Source organism: Aquarana catesbeiana, linkage group LG03 (assembly GCF_042186555.1).
Source record: "Aquarana catesbeiana isolate 2022-GZ linkage group LG03, ASM4218655v1, whole genome shotgun sequence".
Lineage (NCBI taxonomy): Eukaryota > Metazoa > Chordata > Amphibia > Anura > Ranidae > Aquarana > Aquarana catesbeiana.
This window is the reverse complement of record NC_133326.1, coordinates 551,235,996-551,253,520: the sequence shown is the minus strand read 5'-3', so window position 1 is coordinate 551,253,520 and position 17,525 is coordinate 551,235,996. Positions and strand designations below refer to the sequence as shown.

Sequence of the window (17,525 nt, the reverse complement as noted above, 5' to 3'; positions counted from 1 at the left end):
GCTCCTGTTCTCCTGGCTCTGATGAAGAGGTTACCCTCGAAACGCGTCAGCCTTTTTTAAATACCTGCCTCAACATGGGCATACCCGAATTTTAATTTTGTAGTGCCTATTTTGTTACCTGCTTTTATGCAACGTAGTATTTGTATGATTCAATATTTATATGTTTGTATTCCTTATACATACATGTCTTGATGTAAGCGTCTGATTACGCGCCCTCCATCCACTTCCTACTAAACAGTCTTTTCCAGACCACCCCTGGTCAGTTAAGGCAGCGGGACACGCTTTACCATCTCCTCCAGTCCTTCCACTTTCTACAATACTACCCTTTCCTTACAACTAACGGCCTCACAAGCACAGGAGTATTTCTCACCATACCTTGTCTACTATTTCCTTTCCTAGGCTGATAACACTTATTCAGTTCAGCTGCAGCATTGTCTTCTTTTTTTGTGCACACATTTAAGAAATATTTTGAATATTTCACATTTTCAAGGCTTATAGAGGTACTAAAAGCAATAGCACATTTTATATGCCAGAGCAGGAAACAGGAAATGATGGATAAAGTGTGGTCTTGCATGTTGTTGAATGAACACAGCTGAGCCAGCAGAAAAGTGACCCTGATAAATGAATGCAAAATATTTTCAGTGATGTTTTTGATATCTAGCAGTAGCTGGTCACATTCAGCTGGATGTAATTTGTTATGCTGGAAATATTTCACCATTTCACTCATCGAAGTGACATCTTTGTCTATTAGGTGACCTGCTTGGATACGGGGTGAAATGTCTTCAACATTACAGAATGTGTGTAGTTGAATGTGACTACTGCTAGCTATACCATGACCTAGATAAATGAGAACATTAATAGATGGTTCCTTAGATACATTTCTGGAAATCCAAATAATTGCTCTTTGACATAAACCGAGTTATTATTTCCCTTAATCTGACCCCACAATCTCTTTTTCTCTCTCAGGATACTACAAGCTGGGATGGAAGTGGAGCGTTTGGCAATCCGAAACTTTTACCACCATTTCCATTCCAAGCGCGGCATGTGGAACAGCCGACAGTCAAGATATGTTCAACGTTTTTAAAAATATTGCACTGAGAGCAATTGGCTCTAGGGGTAATTCTCAGAAGAACTCTCCCATATTGGAGAACTCTCTTACAGCATCAGGAAGCCGCTCCATGTCCGTGGTGAAGTGTGGTGATTGGAATTGTCCCATTAGCATGGGACAATGTCATGACTAATTTACCAAAATGTCTATTTATTTGCACTAGCGGTTCCCCCATCCTGTCTTAGGGGAGGCCACCAAAATGTGGATTTCAATATAGTTTTTTAATCAGGGCTCTTCAGTTTGATTGAAGAAATTTGTTGTAAACTGGAGGCTGCCATCACTGTGTTATCCTTTGAAAATTGATGGTTGCTTTTCTGTCATGCCAGCCCTCTGTATTCCGTCTCTGTCGCTCCTCATGGAACAATCCCTGTAAAGAAAAACATATATACTTGCCTGTGGGGAGGTGCACACAGAGTCCGGTTTCATAAACAGAACTGTATTAAAGTCCAACAAAGCACAACTACCTGGTGGGCAGACATCCCAACTGGGCGCACTTACAGAATGTTGCAGCAAAGAATTTATCAGTAGGTCTCAGGTGCACCGTCTGTCTCGAGGGTTGAAATGCGGCCTGGCCAGTCCGGACCCAAACAGGGAGACTTCCAGAAGGATAGCGTGTCCCTGTTCTTTTGCTCCTTGTCTGGAACCTCTCCCTACTGCTAATACTGTCCCTGACAGATGGATGACCTGTCCCTACACTACCCTCTCACGAAATGTGTGCCAAGCATGGGAGCCAGGGTCTTCAATAAACTCTGCCTGACCCAATGTGGCCGGCAGAAACACATGGGGCGGCAGCATCCAATCGGATAGTTAACCCAGTGACCCAAGAAAACTATAGAGGAACCATGTTCCTCTTGACTTCCTCTCCCTCTGCAATACCACTGGTTTTAGCACCCCCTTCAGGGGAGAAAGTAGACTGCACCTGCCTACATGCCTCTGCTGCTGCTGCCCACACGGCCTAACGCTTCTCTGTTGAGTAAGAATTAACTTTGAAAGTTTGCTCAGACACGAAAACTTCCAAGAGTGTCTGTTATCTGATCCCTGCACTCTGCTAGTGATTCCTTCTGCCAACCTTAGACCTGACACAGTAGTTGCATGGAGGTCAGCTGGAGGAACCTCTGAGCGCAGCAATGGACCAAGAGGTCAACAGTCCCAGAAGGCAGACGGTATTTAAGCCAGCGGGACATAATTTTAAAAGTAGGTCTGCATAACAAGCAAGCAACTAGTCATTTTTGAAGGAGACTGCATCCATTTTTCTCTCTATCAACAGGTTTTTCTTTATGCCTGACAAGGGCAACAAGCTACAACAACCCTAAAAGGCTTAGACTTGCAAAGTAGATATAGCTTCCCATAATCATAGATGTGTGAAAATTTTTACAGGGAAGGAGGTCAAATTTGGAAAGTTTGGAAGCATATAGGTGGAGTCATGGGGTTACAGTCCATTTAGCACCAGAATCTTCTCTGGGAATATTGGCAGATAAAATTAGTATTTATTGACTGGACAAAGTGCCTTAATAGGGATTAGGGATTAGGACTTGTATTTATTTATTAAATTTGCGTTTTTTATTTTAAAGTACAGGCATCTTTAGCAATGATATGCTGTATATGTATGTATGTGTGTGTGTGTGTGTGTGTATATAGAGATATATAGATATGCACAGTATTTATTTATATATATATATATATATATATATATATATATATATATATATATATATATATATATATATATATATATATATATAAATAAATAAATAAATGTAAATTGAAAGAAGCTATATATATGTATTTGATAGTAGTGTTGGAGAGTTGGTATCCTTTGGACTGCGCAGGATCTACAAAATCCCAGCAGGATGTTATCCTGGGGATTTGTAGTACCTGGGCAGCTGGATGTGTATTGATTGCCCTGGCATGGTTGATAGCGCAAGTGGTGTCTAAGACTATATATGAGCCAAGATATGGATAGTTCTGTATTGTTCTGTAATGTACAGCAATATACATTGTATAGATTGCCTCCTGTAGCATTTTTACAATATGAATGTTATGCACTTATTTTGACATTTGGAACAGTAGAAGGGAACTGTATATACAGTGTTCATAACATGTACAGCATCCAGGTGTGAATGCAGGGTCACAAATACAGTCAAATGGAATGATTTTAGGAAAACTGATGTAAAATTACTGATTTTGCCTTAACTAAAAGTTTATCAAAATTAGCCTATTGTCTCACCTTTTTGTCAGGTTAGGAAAATATACCTTTCATCCCTGGTTCACACTAGGGTGGCTTTGAAATTGCGCTAATTCAGTGCGATTTTAAAGCTGCAGATCAGTGCAATTTGGCTTGGTATTTTTATTGCGACTTGCAACTTCGTTTAACAGAAGTCATTGCAATCTACAATGAAATCGCAGAAAAGTAATGCAGGAACCTTTTTCAAAGTTGTTGCGACTTCAGTCGCAACAATTTTAACGGTTCCATAGCCAATAGCATGACAAATTGCATTGGTGTGAACCAGGGCTAAAGTGTATGGCCAGCCAAAACTTTTTTTCATAGTTTGGACAGAGTGAGAAAGATCCAAAATCCTTGTTAGATTTTAAAGGGGTTGTAAACCCTCGCCGATTTTCACCTTAATGCATTCTATGCATTAAGGTGAAAAACATTTTTTAATGCAGCAGAGCCCCCGAGCCCCCCTTATACTTATCTGAGCCCCGAAATTTGCGCGGGAACAAGCACACCAGCTCCGGACAGTGTCTCGTGTCCTGATTGGATAGATTGATAGCAGCACAGCCATTGGCCATTATCTGATGTGGGGAGGAGCCGCCAGTGGACCCCAGAAGATAAGGTAAGTCTGATATGTTTGTTATTATTATTATTATTTTTTTTTTAAACAAACCCTTACAATCACTTTAACTGTGATCATAGGCTCCAGATTTGACCATACTTAAAGTGGTTGTAAAGTCAGGATCATAAATAACTTCTATCCCCACTGTTAAATCAAGATCTAAAGTTTTTTTTTTTAATTCTAATCCTAAATACCTTCTCTCACAGCACCGATGTGCAGTCATGTGACATTCCTTTTCTCTCCTTCCCCATCTAAGGAATGTAGAGGGAGGGGCTGAGATAACCCTCTGATGTCAGCTGGCCAGCAGAGAAAGGTCACGTGACTGCACATCGGTGCTGTGAGAGAAGGTATTTATCATTAGAAGTTAAAAAAAACACAAACGCAGTACTTTAGATCTTGATAAAACAGAGGGGATGGCAGTTTTTTTTTGTTTAATAAGTTTTTATTAAAGAAAATATATCATGCATACAGTTGTAACAGTTATAACACAAATCTTCGAATATTTTAACAACAAAGGTTATAGGATTTGTAGAGTTCACTACTTAGTTAGTTTTGTCAGGTGCGCTTAAAAAGTTACAATAAGTCAACCAAGCAGCTGATTTGGATAAAGAAGTGTGAGCTAGGTGATCATCATACATTAAGTGGAATTAAAATAGAAAATATTGCTTTAGTTTAACAAAAATATACATCAGGACAAAATAGTGGTAAAGAGAGAGAGGATAGAAAAGAATGAGTTGAAGATGGGAAGGAGATAGGGTAGGAGGTTGCTGGCATGCTAGACCATGTATTGAGCATAGGGGAGGATTATCTTGGGTGGGTGTTTAATGGCTATGCTAAGGTATTTGGGTTGAAGGGTTAGAGCAAGAGGTTTATATATGTGGCAGTAGTCTGAAATTTTTTCCAGGGTTCCCAGGTTAAGGAATGTTTCTGGGAGGTCCCTCTAATATTGTGGGTGATACTCTCCATAAGGTATACATTGTCAATCATTTGTAGCCAGGCCTTCATAGAGGGAATAATTGGTTGGCCCCACAATGTGGGGATTAAGGCTTTGGCAGTGTTTAGTAGATGAGGGATGATTGATTGTTTGTACGCCTTTATGGGGGTTTTTGTGATATGAAACAGAATAGCCCATGGGTCATTTGGTATTTGAACATCCGCTATCTGAGCAATCAGAGTGCGAATGTTTTCCCAGTATGGTTTAATCAATGGGCAGAACCACCATATGTGTGCGTGAGTAGCTTTGTTCCCACAGTTCCTCCAGCACAATGGGGAACTGGCGGGGAACATTTGGTGTAGGCGAACTGGGGTGTAATGCCACCTGGTGAGCAGTTTATAGTTGACCTCTGTCATTCTTGAGGCCATGGACGAGGTATGAGCAAGTTGGAGGATCCTATCTTTTTGGTTGTCAGTTAGGGAGAGACCAAGGTCAATTTCCCATTTAATCAGGTAGGAAGGAGGGTCTGGGTTTTGAAGTGTAATAAGAGCTTTATAGAATATAGAAATGCAATGTAGAGGGGGGTCTTTTGGAAAGAATATGACTTCTATTTCGTTTAAATCGCTAATACCCCTAAGTGGGTTAGGAAGGGAGCTTAGAAAGTGTTGTAATTGGTGGTATCTCCATTTATCTAGGAACGTGGCTGGTTTAGGGGTGAGGATTGAAGTTAAGGGTTTAAGTGTATTGCCTTTTAGAACATGGTGTAATAAGAGGGGATCCCCTGACCTCCAGGACTGAAAACCTGGGTCCAAAAGACCTGGCAAAAAGTATGTGTGATTGAGAAGGGGTAACAAAGGGGAGTCATAATTCCAGGAATGTTTTTTGTGTAGTGCATCCCATATATCCAAAGAAGAAATGGTAAGGGCCGAGGTGGTGTGGGCGAGGTTCCTGTGGGAGCGGGGTATCCAGGGAGCCATTGAAAGGTCCACTCCACTCAGGTGATATTCGATTTGTACCCATAGCTTCCTGCCAAGGGCATATTTCCATTCAGCTAGTCTGGCCAGTACCGTTGCTTGGAAATAGGCTTTAAAATTAGGAAGTGCCAAACCACCTGAGCATTTGGAGCGGAACAATAATCCCCTGGATATTCTAGGGTGTCTATCCTTCCAGATAAAGCGGGAGACCAGGGACTGTAGAGTAGTAAAAAAACCCACCGGAACACCTAGTGGTAGCATTTGAAAGAGGAAGAGGATGCGTGGCAATATGTTCATTTTAATTATATTAACTTTCCCTAACCAGGTATGTGACAGGTTAGACCATTTTCGTAGGTCAGTTCTAATTTTATTTAACGTGGGGATATAATTATAATCGGAAAATGGATTGAAGATTAGGGGTGAGGTAAATACCTAGGTATTTCAAACAGTTTGATTCCCATCGAAAAGGAAAAAGGGGTTTGAGGAAGAGAGTCTCGGCCTTGGGGATGTTAATGTTTAAAATTTCAGATTTAGATAAATTTATTTTGAAGTTAGAGATTGATTGAAACGTGGAGAATGCAGACATCAGATTCGGAATCGAGATCCGAGGTTGTTGAATAAAAAATAGTACATCGTCTGCATATGCCGCGTATTTATGGGATCTATTGCCTATTTGTATACCTTTGATGTTAATATTGTTCCTGATTGTGGCGAGAAAAGGTTCTAGAGTGATAGCGAATAGGAGAGGGGAGAGGGGACAGCCCTGCCTGGTACCGTTATGTAGGATAAAGGGGTCGCTCAACGTTCCATTAATCCTGACCTGAGCCGAAGGATTAGCATAAAGAGAGGAAATACGGTGAAACATTTTAGGACCCACCCCAAAATGGCGTAAGGTTAGCTTAAGGTACTCCCAGTCCACCCTATCGAAAGCTTTCTCGGCATCAGTAGAGAGGAGTAGGGTGGGCTGGGAGCACCGTCGAACGTATTGAATCAGAGAAATTGCACGAAGGGAGTTATCTTTCGCTTCTCTGGCGGGTATAAAACCTGATTGGTCCGCCGAAATCCAGTTTGGAATAAGGGGAAGTAGGCGGTTTGCCATAACTTTGGCAAATAATTTAATGTCAACGTTTATTAACGATATAGGTCTAAAACTATTACAGAGTGTAGGGTCCTTGTCTGGTTTAGGGATAACTGTAATGTGGGTCAAAAGTGATTCTGGGCGTAAGCCTGAAGAGTGGGAGATTGAGTTTGCGTATTCAGAAAGTCGAGGGAGAAGGATGTCACTAAATGTTTTATAGTATAAGATCGTGAATCCGTCAGGTCCAGGGGCTTTACCAGAGGGGGAGGACTTCAATGCTGTCTGGAATTCCTCAACCGAAAAGTCTTCTTCTAATTCTTTTAGAACAGATATGGGTAATTTGGGAAGATTTGCCTCTCTCAAGTAGGATAGCATACGGTTTCGTCTCTCCTCACAGGGGAGAGATGATAAGTCATTTTTAACATTATATAGGTCCGCGTAGTAGTCTCTAAATGCTTTAGCAATATCTGGGGTTGCATGGGCCAATGTACCTGACGGAAGCTTAATCTTGGGGATGAATGATTGCGACTGTTTAGTCTTTAGTGATCTAGCTAGAAATCTACTTGGTTTGTTCCCCCATTCGTAAAATTTTTGCGACAAACGCTGAAATTTTCTCTTGGTATCTAGATTGAGGAGGGACTTCAATTCCTCACGTTTAAGTGTGAGAGATTTAAGGTGTTCATTATGTAAAGAAAGTTTATGTTGTTTATCTAAAGCCTCTATTTGTTGTAGCACCCGGTTAATTTGTTGACCATGCTCTCTTTTTATCCGCGCACCAAGCTCAATGAGCCGACCTCTAATGGTAGCCTTATGAGCTTCCCAAACGACCGAGGGGGAGGTATCAGAGGATTTGTTATCACTAAAATATTGCGATAAGTGGGAGGCTAGTATAGAGACCTCTGCTTCATTAGTGAGAAGGGAATCGTTAAGCCTCCAGTTGGTAGTGCGTCGGGGTAGGGAGGGCATGGTCAACGTCATCGACACAGGCGCATGATCTGAGATTGATGTGAGACCAATGTGGGCAGAGTGTAAAAAGGGAAGATGGAAATGGTCTAAGAATATATTATCTATTCTAGAGTATGATTGATGTGTTGAGGAGTAGTGTGAGAAATCCTTCTCCTTAGGATGAAGAAGGCGCCAAACATCCATCAATTGATGATCAAGAAGCCGTTTTTTCACAAATTTCAGTTTTTTGAAAGAAATAGTAGAACGGCTTTGTGATGTATCAATAGTGGGGTCTAACGGCATGTTTAAGTCCCCTGCTAAAATAGTGAGTCCTGTGGCAAAGTGTGATAACTTAGTCAGTATTTGGGAAAGGAAGGTAGTTTGGTCATGGTTCGGGCTATAGATATTTGCAAGCGTGCATTGGACATTTCCAATGAATCCCTTAAGGAAAAGGAAGCGACCATAATCATCCGCAAGCATGTCGGTAAGTCTGAAAGACAAACCTTTGCAGAAACCAATAGCTACACCTTTGGACTTATTGGTGTCTGACAGGCTATAGTACCACTGCGGAAAGTTAGGTGAGGTAAGTTTAACGGGTGTTGTATGGGTTAAGTGTGTTTCTTGGAGAAATGCAATGGAACATGTAGCATGTTTAAGTTCACGATATAATTGATGTCGTTTAGCAGCAACATTAAGACCCCTGACATTGTAGGATACAATCTTTACCTTAGCCATTTAAGAAGAGCATGGATATTTTCAGTTTGTTTTGCCAAGCATGCCAGCAGAGAGGGGGGAGGGGGGGGGGGAGGAGAGAGAAGAATAGTAGGAAAGAAGGAGAAGAGAAGAAGAAGAAGACAAACATATACAATAATTATACATGTAGGTCAGATAACTAGTGGGAAATGAAAAAATATCACGCAGTAAACTGCAGTGGTCCCGTTGGGGAGAGAGAGAGCGAAAGGCCATCCCAATCCTTAAACAAGGATTGAATAGGATATCTTCAGGGCCATTCACGCTCGCCATCCCCAGGAGGAGGTGGGGGGGTGGTGTTACGCTGTGGGGGGAGGCGGCGAGGGGAGTGTGCCCCGACAGCACACGGCCTGTAAAAGAAAAACATGTTACCAGCCCGTCATTAATAGGAGAGCAGTGAGTTCCAGTCGGAAATAAGAAAACCCATGTAAGTGGAACCAGAATCAATAAAAACAATAAGCAACCTGCAAGAAATCGCAAATATAGACCAATTGAAAACATGCAACAATTAACACAATAATAAAGGAAAACAAATATTGGTCATTTTACCGGTGAGTCCACCCCGGCTTCGCAAGCACGAGTGCAGAAAAGAGTAAAAAAAAAAAAAAAAAAAAAAAAGGATTCTATATGCACACGCAAACACAGAGATCGGGTCCGGACTCAGCCAATAGGGCCGTTTTGTAAGAATAAAGAAAAAAATGACTTATATTATTATCAATAATATGGGTGAAAAAATAAATGTTTTAGCCTTGTGTTTGTGCAGAGCCTGGGAGAGAAGTGCGACTCATTTTTGAGGGGGTCTTTTTCCAGACAGAATCCATGGGACATGAGAATTTTGGAATCGAATCCTGCCAGCCTGGAAGTTCCATGGGTGAGAGATGTAGGTCCTGCATAAAAGTTGGAAGTTCCTCAGGAAATCTTAATGTATGGGAGCGACCATTTTTGGTAGCAATCAGGCAGGCAGGAAAACCCCATCTGTATGTAATCCCGTCGGATCGTAAGTTATCCAGTAGCGGTTTTAATGCTCTGCGGCGGTCCAGAGTATCTTTAGAAAGATCTGGATAGATACTAATGGTGGCACCGTCAAAGTCAATGTTAGGTATGCCTCGCATCTTTATCATGATGGCATTTTTGTCTTCAAAATAATGTAGGCGGCAGATGACATCTCTGGGCTGGTCCGAGTTAGCGTTACGGGGTCGTAAAGCCCGATGCACACGATCAAAACGCAGTGGCGCGGCGACAGGGTTCCCCAGGATGGTATTAAAAATGCCTCTTATGGAAGGTTCAAGATCAGTATCCCTAGTGGCTTCCGGCAACCCTCTGACTCGAATATTGTTTCTACGGTTACGGTTTTCGAGGTCTTCGAGCTTATATAAGGACGTACGATGAGCAAAAGCCAGCTGGGTAACGGTGTCTTGCAGTTCTTTAATGGCTAGTGCCTGCGTTTCCTGTCTCTGCTCCGTTTCCTCCACCCTGACCAGGAGATGGGACATATCAGATCGAACAGCAGTGATTTCTTTTTTGATAGATTTCTCCAAACTGTGAAACATACCTGCAAGTTCTTTTTTGAGGCCGCTCATGAGTGCTGACATTTCAGAGCCTACGGGGGATCCGGGATCGTCCATGAGATCCGAGCAGCAGGAAGAAGCTGGAGAGCTCTCCCTCACAGAGGCAGCGCGGGATGATGGAGAGGCACTTACTCTCGAGGCCCTGTCTTGGTCACCGCGTGCGTTGGCTAGGTATTGCTGAATAGAACCTGTGGAGACTATATTAGAGAGTGATCTCTTGGTTGTACGTTTAACAGAAGCAGAACGGGGCTTAGATGTTTTGGCGGGCATAATTGGAGCTATATGGCCGATGGCTGCAAGGGACACCCCCCCTCACATTTGAGCAAAGTTATATATTCATCAGAATGTTGTCAGCACCCGGATGGGTTCCCCTTTAAGTGGAGCACAGATATCAAAAAATGTATTCTAATGACAGTGGAGGAGCAAGTAGAATTATTAAAATTATTGTAATTAAGCAAAAATAGAGGCTGTAAAGGTAATGCGTCAGATAAGAAAGATACTTGCTGAAAAATGAGTGCTGTAGGCAAGGTTCAATAAGAAAGGTAGTGGAGAAAGATGGTTGTGGGAGTACTTGGAGCACCAAGATGGCCGCCGACCTCCAGGGGTAGGCCGGAGCCGCGGACTTTCCTAGTGATTGTGTCCGGTCTGACGAATGCCTTTTTCAGTGTGGAGTGTAGGTTCAGAGCGGATCTTTAGGGAGGGGGAGCTGTTACTCACTTAGTCCCAGGGGTCAGGCAGGACAGATCCACCTCAAGCCGGTGTCCAGCTCCCCAGATGATGCAGGCCAGAGGCTCCAGATATGTAACAGGCCGCGGGGCAGCGCCAGGCCGTAGCGCAGCGGAGCGGAGGAATCGGGCCTCCAGGCAGATCTCGGGTGTCCTCCCCCGCCGCTCCCCCGACCGGTCGGCAGCCACTCGCCGAGGATGAGCGTCCGCTCGGCGCCCGACTCACTGGGGCGGCAGGCTAATAGCTCCGATCGGGCCGTAGGCCTCAAGATGGCGGCGGAGCTCTCAGCCAGAAGCGATCCACAGGCCCGGGACACCAAAAACAGCGGGAGTCCATAGAAATAGCACTCCGGGCGCCAAGCAGGACAGCCCCAGGGGCTGGTAAGGTGCAAATCCGGCTCTCAGGGGATATTTAGAGCCCAGATGGCTGCGGATTGTCCGTGGCTTGGAGGAGCTCAGCCAGAACACGTCCTCCACCTTGCTCGTCCAGACACGCCCCCCCGGGATGGCAGTTATTTATAAATGGCATTTTCAAGTAAAAGGGAAGAGCAGCAGGAGAGGAGGGGCAGGGAGGAAATATCTCTCACACAGGCTTCGGAACTGACAGGGAGGGAGGGAGAGCGGTGGAGAGGGGGAGACTCAGAGCAGAGAGCAGACAGTGGGATGACGGAGGCACATAAACTGACCACAGTATCATGGGGAAGCAGCCATGATTACCGTGGTCAGAACACACAGAGGGACACAGGACCAGGCAGGATCAACCAGGTATTTTACACATACCGTGGTACAAATTACAAAGCACAAGCACTGTGCTGTTTAAAGCAAAATTCCACCCAAAAGTGGAAGCTTCGCTGATCTGCTTCCTCCCCCCTCTCCGGTGCCACATTTGGCACCTATTTTTTTCCAGGTACCCCTCCCCACTTCCAGGAGACTGCGCTGCGGTGCCGTCCCTCGGAAGTTCGGCCCCCCCTCCCTCTTCCTCCGCTGCCGGGCCAGTTAGCACAGCGCACTTTGTGCATGCGCAGTAGGGAACGGCTGTGAAGTCCAAAGGCTTCATAGCTGGTTTTCCTTACCATGAATGGCGGCGGCAACACCCAAGAGCCGATCCAAAAATCGGCTGGGGTGCCAACATTGCGGGCTCCCTGGACAGCTAAGTGTCCTTATATTTAAAGTCAGCAGCTACAGTATTTGTAGCTGCTGACTTTTAATTTTTTTTTCCCCCAGGCTGGAACACCGCTTTAACATGCTTTAAAGGAACAGGGTCTTTTTTTTTTAGGTTACAAACGCTTTTAGCTGGTCATACTTGGATCAAAAATCCCAGCTGAACTGTCTGAATTTCTTTACATGTATGGCCACTGTGGTTGAACAGAAGTCAAACTAGCAATCGACTTATGTACAACTATCCTGTTGGAAAAAAGCTACTTGATCAGTGTCACAAGCTATAGACTGCAGCACTGATCTGTGTATTCTGACATGGAGAAATCTCCTTGCTGTCAGAACACAAAAACAAAGCAGGGACCATTCCATCCACCTTGAATATGTAGATGGAGGCATCAGGTTGTTTTTTTTCTTTTCAACCCACTAGGCAAGAAGTGAGAAAACATTTGAAACAGGGACATAGAACATAGACCACAATTAAAATCTGAATGGGGGTTCTAGGCTTTCTTTACTTTACTAAAGAAAAAGAAAGATTTCTGTCTGTGATGCTGTTGGAGATTTTCCCTCATTTCCTGTATGGTGAAACCATTGTTCCTGGGACAGCAGAAAGTAGAAATCATTATAATGAAGCTCCACATAGCAGTAAAAACCCAACAGGGGTTCTAATTCTTCCTCACTCCAACCAAAAATTGTAAAAATGTTTTGGCTTGGCATCCACGTCACTTCCTACTTTGCTTTGTAGAGTGTGTGTGTGTTTTGTATTTCAGTTAATTGAAAAAATAAATAAAGTTAAAAAAAAAAAAGAAGAAGAGCAAAAAAAAATTAAAAAAAAATGGTGAAAAAAAATAGATCTCAAGAACCATTGTAACCTTTAAAAAAAAATCCACCTTAATTTTGCCTTCCCCTTGACCTGATGCATTTAGTCTGCAATGTCCTATGTTTTTCTAAAATTTTGTAAAAATACAAAAAAACAGGTACCTAGTCACAAGCTGTGCCTTAAACCATGGATACATTTATTTTTGAACAGTAATTGTAACAGCCAGGTTTTTTTTAAATTAAATTTCCATTTTGCCCTGCACACTGGCTGGATTTCCTAGCAGACTGACAATGGAAGTGCCTGTTCTTGGTGCTGAAATAAAACAGAGAGAAGGTGGGAGTGTTTTCTTCAGTCTCCACCCATCTGCTGGGGAACATATTACATGTTTTAGCCGATTTTTATTTGCCATTTATATTCAAAGTTTACAATTTGATGTTTAACATCATTATTTATACACAAACATTATTTGCAAATACACATTTAGAGCAGAAGGTATCCCTGATACTTAGAAAGCCTACTGGGCTTTCCAGAAAGAAAGCCCAGCATTGCCTGGATCCCTGGAAAGACTGTGTATAATATAAAGTAGAAGGGAAAATTGACAAACGGACAGAAAGGAGAAAGAGAGGAATGTCCCTCTTGCGTACGTAAGTCTGCAGTGTGTGTAATCTGATCTCCCCGCTATTAAAGTCTATTTACAGCAGATGCTGTTGTGTGAACCTACAGTCATAGATGATTTATATGTGAAATTTCATAGTTTATTTAAATAAAATGGAATACATAATTTTTCAAAGATGTGTTTCAGTACTAAATATATTCAATATATAAGAAGTGTGTGTCTGTAATCTTTCTGCCACTGCCCTGTCTCCTGCCTGCTCATTGGCCTGCTAGTGTCATCCTCCCTGAGCTCTCTTTATCCCATCAGCCCAACCAACTCACGCCCCCTCCTGTATATAAGCTTACAGAGCATTTACTCCAACTGCAAGCCTGATTTCAACTTTCATCTGCTGGGCGACAATTTAGTATGAAGACAGTATTGGCTGAAATAAAATATGCTTTGGGTCCATTGTAGGAATACAATTTATTTTTTAATTTTTTTTTAATAGCTGCCTGGATTGCAACAAATGGTATAAAATCACAGTTAAGAAGAAACTGCACACTTATGTTAAGTCTATTTATTATTTATCATACAAATAACAGGAATTGTGAAATTTGTGGTTGACAGATTGTTAGAAGATCAGCGACAAGAGAAAGGAAAGGAACATCGGATAGTAAATCTAAAACAGAGAGAAGATACAATTACTGTCTATAGCTGTGCACATCGGCATTTTGTACTTACAGTGTTACTAAACCCAGGACCCTGCATTCACTATATTTGGTCTCACACAATACACAACATGGAAATGCAATTATTTTAGTAAATCTAAACAGCTAAATACATTTTCTCATCAGCAGTATATAGCAGTCTTGTGATTTCTATCAGGGTCCGGCCAAGCACTGGTTAAAGATTGTAGGAAGAGTTTTCATCCTTCTCTGACTGTCCTATGAGGCTACAGGACCCCTGACCTTCTGTCTGGACAGTGCTGATTGGCCCTGTGCTGATCACATGCACCTTCCCCCCCTCAAAAAAAAACCCTCTAGCAATACACATCAAACTGAGCATGTGCAGAGTGCCTCCAAGGCTCTGTACTATCAGGAGATGGATTGAGGACAGTGAAAGAAGGGGAGGATCACAGGAGACAGGATCAAACAGCCTTTTTAGATAATGTGCAGAATTAATCCCTTAACTTCCACAGCGAGTATAACAAGCATGCTTTGCTGCATACACAGACTGATTTTACTGTTGTGAGTTTAGTAACACTTTAATCTAAACTTTTATCTAAAGCTAGAATTGTTTTTGTTTTGTTTTGTAGGAAGTAGTGAACAGTAAAATCCTGAGTTTTTTTTTTCCCTATAGCTACTGTATGTTTTGTTGGCAAAATTCCCCCTCCAGGATTATATAACAGGAAAAGAGAGAAGGCATCTATAAAGTTAAAAGAAATCCTCCATTTGGTCTCATTTACAAGGGCGGTAGAAACAGGCAGTTGAGCCACAGTTAACAGCACCTTGACTGCAGAACCGCAAGTTAACCAGGCCAGCAGCCATGATAGTACACATCGCAACACTGCCAATGTGCCAAATGATAATACTTGTCACATTTGGCAGATGGAACCAAATGTGACCCATTCAGGCAGTGATGCAGGTGATTGTGGTGTGGTGCTCTGGGCTCTCAATGGTTAAAACAGACATACAGGAGGAAGATATCCCAACACAGATTGCTTTTCAGAGGGAGTGGTAAAACAGCCACTTATGTAAATGAAGCCTTAAGCATTTGTGAGCAGAACATAAATAAACCTGAGAGGGGTTTCCAACGCTGCCCCACTCTTCAAAAGTAAACAAAAAAGGTTACAGTTTTAAATACACTTAACTATTCAGGAAGTTTATAATTGGCAAGTTTAATGTGCTCATTTTTTTGCCTTCCCTGGTTCCACCCTCCTACCTCCAACATGCTAATGACATTTTTAAAAAAACGTTTCCGTTTTCATTATATACCTCTTTTTAGACCCAGTGATGACATGTGTGTTTCCTGACGCCACCATGGCAGCATACTAGTGATAGGCTCCGCCTTTCTCCCCTCCCTCAGGTCCAATGAAATAGCATAAATTAAAGGCCAGTTAGGCCCCGCCCCATTCTTCTTTTTGTTCTTATACCTCCACGCACCAGTGAAGAGTAAGCAGTACTATGTTCCCCCCTCTGCCTCCAGGCAGCTGCCGGCTGGGTTAAGCCTCTCCCAGTGCAAAGTCTCAGTATCAGGCTGCTAAAAGCGTCAGAGTAGCTTGGGAGCTCCTTCTGTGGGTCTTGATGGAGCTGAGCAGTTTTTCCTCTTTAGGAATGAAATCTGCCTTTAAGGTTGGTGTCTGCAACACTTGTTGGGTTTGGGAAGGCCAGCTATGCATCCTTCTTACCTTTGCCTTTGTTTGTCTTCTGTCATTTTCTCACTTTCTGCACCTCCTGTTCTTTTCCTCCTGCAGTGGCACTAGTCTGAGTACATTACTCCCCCTAGACAGGTTCTCTGTCCTTTGCTGTCCTAGGCCGGCTGTAGGTATAGATTATGTTTTTAGGTTGTGTATGTATAGGTTTGGGGTAGGTGGGTATATATATGTGTGTGTGTGTGTGTGTATGTATATATAATATATATATATATATATATATATATATATATATATATATATATATATATATATATATATATATATATATATATGTGTGTAGATATGTATGTGTGTGTATTGTAGGGGATCAGAGGGGTGGACAGCTGGCTCAGAGACAGCCCATTAAAACAAAAGTGGCTTTATTCAGCAAAATGGCAAATTAAACATAAGATAAGACAGACTTGCCTTGTCTCAAGGTTGTGCACACAGGTACAGTTCAGCAGCACACAGGCTTATAGTTAACAGTTCATGGCTCCAATCAGAGCTACAGTCTTTATGTGGTAAGCTCACCCAGCACACCTTCCAGCAATGGACATTTTCACACAGCGTGCTCCTGTGTCTCTCATTCCTATCATTCCTACTCAAACAGCTCCTCTCTGAGACTTTCAGCCCAGCTGACAATTAGCAGGTCTGAAGGTTAATCTTCGATTAACCCCTTCTTAACCCTGCCCCAGGCTTACCCTCTGCAGTATGTATATGTTTGTGTATATATGTGTGTGTGTTCTTATGTTGGTTGGTATGTGTGTGGGGGGTGTTATATGGAGCGGTATGTGCATGAATTTATATATGCATGCTTATTGTTTTAAAAAAAGGGGGGGGGGAAGGAGAGAGTGTGTAGATGTATATATTTAGATATACATTATTAGAGGGAGAAGCGAAGTCGCTGTTGCCTTATCTATTTTAACTCTTCTCTGTCTTTCTGTGGCTGTCCGTCTCTCAGCTGGTCGTCCCATTTCTCCATGGTTCAAGTATCAGTCACCACCCATACAAAAGACCCTCAACACTTAGGGTGGGGACCACCGTGTCGGTAAGTTTTTAGGAAAAGAGTGCCCTCTCATGCGGATTGCTTTGATTTGCTTCAGCTCCGCGCGCCCACGCTCTCAAAGGCCAGAGCCAGAGGCCATAGAAAGGCGGACGTTCTTCAGAGGAGCATAGCACGGATGCCGCTCCCACTCAGGAGAGAGGTTCCAAGGAAAAACGTCTTGGCTCTTCTTTCCCAGACCCAGCACCCCAACAAGAGTCCTGCAGGACCTGTGGTGCAGTGCCTATGCCCAGGAGGCTGGTGACTGAAGTCGGCCTGGTTGAAGTTTGCAGCTGACAGGTAATACCGAATGTCCTTATTACTTATAAGGTGGCACAAAACTTCTGTTGTAGCCTCCCTGGCGGTATTCCTGAGTGTGGCTCGGGGTTAAAATTCAGTACCATTAGCGGTAACCCCGAGCCACACTCGGGATCGCATTGCAGGATCCTGGGGCGGCGTTACTTACCTTGTCCCCGGGATCCTGCGATGTCCCCCCGCAGTGTCCGAGGACTCCGTCCTCCTCCGAAGCCTCTCCGTGCCAGGCTCCGTTCCCTGCGAGCGGCGCGACGCACGGGGGCGGA

General features: G+C 43.1%; 2 protein-coding genes across 3 annotated transcripts in view; one reads left to right on the top strand and one right to left on the bottom strand.

Moving 5' to 3' along the window:
- B4GALNT3 (beta-1,4-N-acetyl-galactosaminyltransferase 3) overlaps positions 1-13,684 on the top strand; it is a 148,473-nt gene extending 134,789 nt beyond the window's left edge. The window contains exon 20 of the mRNA XM_073621633.1: positions 967-13,684. Within this exon, the coding sequence (XP_073477734.1) occupies positions 967-1,084 (118 nt within the window). The 3' untranslated portion in view covers positions 1,085-13,684. The remainder of the gene's footprint in view (positions 1-966) is intronic.
- Positions 13,685-13,957: 273 nt separating this feature from the next.
- NINJ2 (ninjurin 2) overlaps positions 13,958-17,525 on the bottom strand; it is an 83,116-nt gene continuing 79,548 nt past the window's right edge. For both annotated transcript variants that reach the window (XM_073621635.1, XM_073621636.1), the window contains exon 4: positions 13,958-14,168. The gene's annotated coding sequence lies outside the window, so the exon portion shown is untranslated. The remainder of the gene's footprint in view (positions 14,169-17,525) is intronic.